This window comes from Saccostrea cucullata, unplaced genomic scaffold (genome assembly GCF_032062105.1).
Source record: "Saccostrea cucullata isolate Sc308-1 unplaced genomic scaffold, CSIRO_AGI_Scuc_v1 ctg17527, whole genome shotgun sequence".
Classification (NCBI taxonomy): Eukaryota; Metazoa; Mollusca; class Bivalvia; order Ostreida; family Ostreidae; genus Saccostrea; species Saccostrea cuccullata.
Window position 1 is genome coordinate 3,794 of NW_026938344.1, and position 7,764 is coordinate 11,557.

The 7,764-nt window shown below is 38.8% G+C and overlaps 1 protein-coding gene across 1 annotated transcript; it reads left to right on the top strand.

Annotated features, from left to right (window-relative positions):
- Window positions 1-2,980: 2,980 nt before the first annotated feature.
- LOC134250006 (uncharacterized) lies at window positions 2,981-3,412 on the top strand. Its single transcript, XM_062732344.1, has one exon. It carries the CDS (start codon window positions 2,981-2,983, stop codon window positions 3,410-3,412), a length of 432 nt encoding a protein of 143 aa, XP_062588328.1.
- The last annotated feature ends 4,352 nt before the right edge of the window (window positions 3,413-7,764 follow it).

Consider the following 7,764-nt stretch of genomic DNA (forward strand, 5'->3'; position numbering starts at 1 on the left):
ACCCCTTTTTGGGAGAAAATTCAGGATGAAGAGGAATCAGATATTGTCAAACAGATGCTCAGTGATTTGGAACAGTCATATAAAGATATGGAAGTACGACATAGTGAGTACCTAGAAACTTTGATTCAGATGATGAAAATATAAACCAAAGATGGACGAAGCAAACCATGATATAAACATTTTAACAAAGAGCTGTGTAAGGCCAGGTCCCTTTGTCTCAAATTAACTACCAAGAAAATCACATCGCAAGAGAAATGCGTGAAAGAATGCGTGAAAGAACAATCCCTGAAAGTGAAAAAATTAGACCCGCCACACTTCAGCGGCAAGATTCGAAATTACCCGATTTTTAAAGTCGACTATTTTACTCACATGATTCCAAAAAGGAAAAAGATCCCTTTGCTTTAAGAATTCCTTATCTGGAGAGCCTTTTGAAATTATAAAGGGATAGATAATGACTTTGAGGAAATGTTTAAACGTCTTGATCTGAAGTAGGAAGCCAAAAGTTGGCGGACACCGTTCGGCCGACATAAGGGCATTGAAGGCAGTTCCTGAGGGGAGACAGCACAAAGTTTACAGAAATGGTGGAGATAGTGGAGGGATGTTGGTTGTTTCTAAGGGGAGGGGTTTTGGGAAAAAAGAAATGGACAATGCCACCATGATCAGTGAGATTGAGAAATTATTACCCTCTATCCAGAAGAAGAATGGGCTTTGCTGAAACTTAGACTGAAGTCTACAACGTTTTCTGATTTGTTGAGATTCCTTTTGGATGAAAGAGCTGCAATTGAATATATGACTTCGGATATTCGAGAAAGTAATAATGCCAGTGTTTCTCGAAAAGGAAAAATCCATAATATTACCAGCTCACAAAAAAAATGAGAAATTTGACGATTCTTTTGTTAATGTTATACAGATCAAATCAGCAAAATGAACAGAAAATGCAACAGGTGATTGAAGGATTAGCACAAGTGACAGATGGCTTCTTAATGGAAAACAGAGGGAGCAATACACGATGCTTCCAGAAATGATGTCTCTTTCAGGAAAAAATGTTGGTATCATGAGACTGACAATCATTCTATTGGGGACTGTACCGGTTTTTCTGCTCTTGATGGAAAAACAAAGATGGAGTTGCTGAAACAAATGGTGCTTGTTTTAGTTGCCTGAAAAGTGGACATCTATCAAAAAGATGTAATTATAGAAAGCCCTGTGAAATCACAGTTTTTCGTCAACAAAAATGGGGCAGATTTCATCATCCTTTCTTACAGGGGGTGAAGGAACGCGAGCGCACACCATCACAGTGTAAACATTGTTAACGAAGAGCAGGGAAAGAAGGGAGTCATTCTCATGATCAGCAAAATAAGAGTGGTAATATCCCATTGACCACCTTATGGGATCCTGGTGTAAATTTCTCTTTTAACTTTTGAATCCGCTAGGAAGCTTGGACTAAGGGGGCGTGAAGTGACATTATCAGTGACGAAGGTGGGAAACACATCTGAGTGTATTCAAAGCAAAGAATACTTACTGCCACTGACAGACTTTTGGAAAGGGTGGAAAAAGTATATGGAATGAACAAAATTACAGCAGATATTTCAAAGGTGGATGTTCATGGAGTTGTGAAATTCTTTAAAGGGTTTAAAAAGAGGGAAATAGTGAGACCAGAAGGAAAAGTGGACCTGCTGATAGGAGCTGATTGCTGCATCTTATTGCCTGAGAAAATTGATCAAATTGGAAATCTTCAATTGATGCGAAATCAATTTGGATACTGCATTAGAGGAAGTCACGCCAAGTTACACGTACCTGTTACAACGGAGTCAAATCTTGTGTGCATTCACCATACTTCTGGAAGGATAATCGAACCAATACGGTTAAACCATGAGAGCCTTAAGAATGCTGTTGACAATTTTTTCGACATAGAAGGCCTGGGAACGCATTGTGTACCAAAGTGTGGAAGTTGCAGGTCGGGAAGTGTCCACCGGGAAATGGAAGCTACACATTGAAGGAGGAACGAGAGTTACATCTTATAAAGGAGGGACTTCAGTATGATGAAGTGGGCAAGAACTGGACTACTACGTACCCTTGGATTAAGGATCCAAAGTCTCTCCCCAACAATATCAATGCAGCGGTATGTCGGTTGAAATGCACGGAAAGGCGCTTAGAAAAGGCTGGACAAGAGTACAGTGAAGCATATGGTGACCAGATTGCGGATATGGTGCAGAGAAGCGTTGCAAGAAAATTAACGGCTGAAGAGGTGCAAAGGTATGAAACCTACCCAACTTTCCCCCCATGAAGTTTTAAAACCAAATTCCAAGACTACACCAGTGCGGATCGTATTCGATTCATCGTCCTCGTACATGGGTCATGTTTTGAATGATTACTGGGAAAAGGGGGCCCAAAAGTTCTGAACGACCTTTTGGGTTTTATCAGATTTAGGCAAAGAAAAATTGCAATTGCTGAAGATATCACGAAGATGTACAACGCAATCAAACTGTCGGAAAGAGATCAGGACACACACAGATTTGTCTGGGGGGACTTGCAGTAACGACCCCCTGATCATTATGTCTTAATGTCAGTCACATTTGGAGAAAAACCCCGGAGCAATCTCTACCATGGCCTTGCGAATGACAGCAGAAATGAATGGGGAAGTATCCAAAGGCAGTAATTGTTATAAAAAAAGTTAGGGGAATTTATCATTCGGGAAACTGTTTGTGAAGCCAAGGAAATAATTCTGAACACTGAAAGACTTTTAAGCTGGGGGGTTTCATGTAAAACACTGGATTGTTTCTGGTGATCAAGATGACCACTTTGCAGGATTGAATGTGTTATGTGCCGAGCAGGAAAACATTCTTGGAATGATTTGGTTACCCAAAGATGATGTCTGGATGTTCAAGGCAAAACTGAACTTTTCGCCAAAAAGACGTGGAAAGCATACAGAGGATGATATCGAGGATGGACAAAATCAATTCCGGACAGTCTAACTCGCAAGATGGTTCTAAGTCAGGTTGCAGGCATATATGATCCTCTTGGACTGGTTGCTCCATATGTATTGTCTGCAAAAATTCTCATGAGGACCATGTGTTCCAAAGAAAATCAAATTGGATGGGATGAGCCTATGAGTGAAGATATGAGGGCTAAGTGGGTTCAGTTCTTTACAGGATTTTATGATTTGCAGAATTTAACATTCAAAAGATGCCTTATGCCGGAAAACACAGAAAGTGATCCAATGCTTGTTATATTTTCGGATGGAAGTCAGCAAGCCTACGGTGCATGTGCCTACATCAGATGGCATACCGAAGATGACAAATACACATCGAGCCTAGTGATAGCAAAGAATCAATTGCACCAGCAAAGCAGTTGTCTACCCCTCGTCTTGAACTCTGTGGAGCAGTGCTTGCATCTAGGCTGCGTCAAAAACTAGAACAAAATGAATTTCAAATTCAGTAAGATTGTGCATATTGTCGACTCCATGATTGTAAGAGCGCAAATACAGCGGGGGTTATGGCTTTGGGACATTTGTGGCAACACGTGTTGCTGAAATACAAAGTACATCTATCCCACTGAGTGGTGGTGGGTTCAAGGAGATCAGAACCCTGCCGACTGACTACAAGGGTTGCAGTAGCAAGTGCTTTAGGGACTGACTCTAAATGGAAAACGGGCCAGATTTTCTGAGAACTCCATTTGAATTTTGACCAATAAGTCAAGAAAATACCATAGACAGCGATCAGATACCTGATATTATTGGGGTGACAATGTCAATCACTTCTGAGAATCGTTCTTCCCATGGATGTGCTGTTATAGATATAGAGCGGTTTGCCAGTCTGAAGAAACTTTTGGGTTTCCAGCATGGTTTTAGCCATTGTGAAATGGAAAACATTTAGAGGTATTTGTAGCAAGATCACTTCAGGGACATCTGTGGAAGCAGAAAGGAGTTGGGTTAAGCACGCGCAGGAAAATTAAAATGATTGCATGAAGAAATTTCAAAGACTTGGGCCATTCATCAATCAAGATGGGGTTGTTTGCGTTGGACAGCGCATGGCTGAATGGATCAAACAATCATGGAACCAGAGAGAATTCTCTTTGCTGCCAAGAAAGGGTCAGTTTACGGAGTTAGTTGTGCGCAGTGTTCATGATGAAGATCAGCAGGATTGGAGGTGACGTTAGCAAAAATCAGAAGCAGATACTGGATTCCCCGGGGTTCGAAAAATCATTAGACGAGTCAAGGATAACTGTGTTGTGTGCAGAAAGCGGGATAAATAACAATACAACAACAGATGGGTGTTTTACCTTCATTCCGACTGAATCCAGCACCTCCATTTTATAACTGTGCCGTTGATATGTTTGGATCATATACCATACGTGACACAGTCAAAAGACGAAAACATGGAAAGGCATATGGGGTATTGTTTAATTGCCTCAATTGCAGGGCTGTGTACATCGATTTAGCGGAAGGTTACGACACAGGAAGTTTCCATGTTGTATTCAGGAGATTTGTATCACTTCGTGGCAATCCAAAGCGAATGATTTCTGATGCAGGCACACAGCTAGTAGCTGCAGGCAAGGAATTGGATAATTTAATAGAAGGAAGTCATCAAATCTGGGAGCTCCATGGGGGAATGGTTGTAGTGAATCCTTAATCAAGTCTGTGAAGCGATGTCTGCAAATTGCTGTTGGGGATTCAATTTTAACGTTTTCAGAGTTGCAAACTGTGTTGTTTGAAGCTGCAAATTTAATAAATGAGCGACCTATCGGGACCAAAGGGGTGTGACCCAAAAGAAGGAAATACTTATGCCCGAATGATTTGCTGTTAGGGAATCCACAGTTCGAGTTCCTCAGATGCAAATAGAAGAAAATTGCAATCCACGCTGAGATGGAAATTCATTCAACAGCTGGTTGATACCTTTTGGAAAAGATGGATTGAGATTCTTTCCCCCCTTTTTTCAGACAGAAGTGGCATACAACAGGGAAATCTGAAGCAGGGTGACTTTGTTAGTCCAGGCAAACAATTCGTGGAAAGTGGAAACTTGCTCAAGTTGCCGAGGCAGAGCCTGGAAAACGGAAAAGTACGAGACTCACAGTGCATACAAGAACGTGGGACCAGGTGCAAGGTATGACGGGTGTACTGACACTGTCATTCGCAGATCTGTTCATAGACTTGTAGTTATACTGCCAGTGGATGAATGTGATTAGTTGTGAACTTGCCAAGAAACGTGGGGGGAGTATATCGTTAACGATATTCCGGAACTTTTAGAGTCGGACATTATTTTTCATTGTTTACAGTCAACGGAAGTTTGTTTTGCTTACCCGTGGATAGACGATCCTGTGTTTGTGACATTATAGCTCAGTTATATTAATTTTGGATCCATCAATGTGTAAGTAGACACTGTTTTTGTGACTAACCAAGGGGGCCAATGATTATTGTGATTATTGTGTTGTTAAACTATACAGTGGCATTCAGTATAACCCACGCTGCTCTGAAAAATTACGGAACGACGTTATCATCATAATGTGATTATATTTTGTTTTATTTTAAATTCAGGTTGAAACATTGGAATAAATCATTACAACAGATGGTTTAATTTGTTACTGAGCCATACACTTATAAATATCTATAGTTTTGGTGTGTTGTATCTATATATATTGAAACTCAAAACTGAGGCCACCCCAGGATCACCGACTGTCAGTTTGATGATGATGCGATTTTCCCCTAAATATAAATTTAGATGTAAACAATGAGCGCTAAAGAGGCTTTATTATTCAGAAAGAAAACAAGCTGCACAGAAATCATATGAGAGTCCGACACAAATCGCCTGGGTGCACTGTACATGTATGTTCTCATGCATTGTCTTCTTGGCTATTACGTAAATGATGGTCAGAACTTGATAGTCTCCTAACTAGGTCAGCGCGTGTGTAAAGATCCTCTGTGGCTTACGCGTGGATCCAAGAATTCAGAGATAAACAGCATCAAATTTAAAACATTCATATAAGTAATCGCATTAACTGATGTGGACTGATAGTACATGAAAACTCTAATATTTTGGTTCATTAGTCATTCTATAAAATTGTAGCCATTTTTTTTAAAAATAATACAAGTCTGATTAAGCGATCGAATGTATAAAGAGTAAATTAAAAAAACTTCAGAAATTAGAAGCACATATTATAAGCGGATACATTGATGTCAATAAAAAACTACATACATTGGAAGATTAAAGATCACAAAGAATCATTATGTGTATTTTCTTGCATGTCTAATTCTATTCTTTTTTAAGGAGTTTTCATATTTTTAATTAATTAAAGAACTTGCAATTTATCATTTTCTTAATGCAGTTTTAATAATTGCATTAATGGCAATAAAGACATCAAATCATTTTCTCCTATATTATTGAAATGAGGCCAAAATTATAATTAAACAGAATTGTTTAAGTTTAGTATGCAGAAAAAAAGTTTACTCTCGTAAGTTCGGAATTTCCAAATGAGGACTCTTTCCAGATAATTTGAAAATACTTAATTTTGGTAGAGAGCATTTAAATGTTATTACTTGCCTAATTTTAAAAGCACGTATGCGTTATTTCTTTGGATAAGCTAAGTGTGTATAAAACGAAGGTTTCATATTTTAAGACTTATGTGCTTTGCAAGTTAATGACGTTGATCATGCTGGTGGCAGTTTTCACTATCTTGTGCTTTATTTTGACAGTACCGTGTGCATGTGCTTATATTTTATAAAGCGTTTATTAACAGGTGGATCCAGAAGTCTTGAAAAAGGTAGGGTCCCACCGTCACACCAAAAACTGAATTACCGGTATTAAATCTTATGGATATTTTAGACATAAAATTTTACAAGATACAAATGACATTCATAAAGTGACAAATAATTTCCATATGAAAGATTTCTTTTTCAAAAACATTATTTTATTATCAATAGTTCGGTGTGAAATGCTTTCGGAACATATGAATAATGATATTATTCAGATGCATGTAATTTAGGAAAATCGAATCTACAAAGCTGTGCCCTAGCTCTTTTAACCCTGTATTGTTGTAATTGTTCACTGCACCCCCCCCCCCCGTCCACACTGTTTGTTGAAGTATAGTCATGTACTTCCCCCCAAAAGTTAAAATATTTCCTTCCTATCCACAACATAGGATTTTGGAGTTTGATCATTACTTTTTTTCCCAATCTAAAATTGTTCATGTAAACTGCCACTCCCCATCCCTAGAGGAATAGAAAAATCTGTAATAACTAGAAAAAAAAGTTACACTTTGCTGTTTATTCTTTGACAGTAATGAAGCCAAAGAGATGACATTTCAGGCTTTCTAGAAAGCCAAACTTGTCTAAATTTTCCTTGGCTTTCAAATAGGCCTAAACCGAAAGTAGATCACACACTCCTAAGCTAGTTCTTCTAAAAGAAAACCAGTTTACAGGCTATTTGGAACTCAGTAAAACGTCAAGGGCTCCGAAAGATTAATGGAAGCTTACACTAGGACTTCACTTCCGGCATACAATCTTAATGTGTCATCTCCCGAGGGAGATGACAATCATGTGAAGTTGAGCATTTCTTACCACACAAGCCACAGGCCTATGTAGACATGTACGCACATTTAATCTGCAGCTACGAAGTACTTTTCAATCCTTGGAGCATTATTTTCAGCAGAATTATCCGATTTATAAATTTTTGTGTGAATTGTTTACGGGGAAAATTTGACTGTTACATTAAAAAGCTGAGCACTCTTGACTCTGATTCGTGGTTCCCAGTGATAAATGTTCGAGTGATGAAA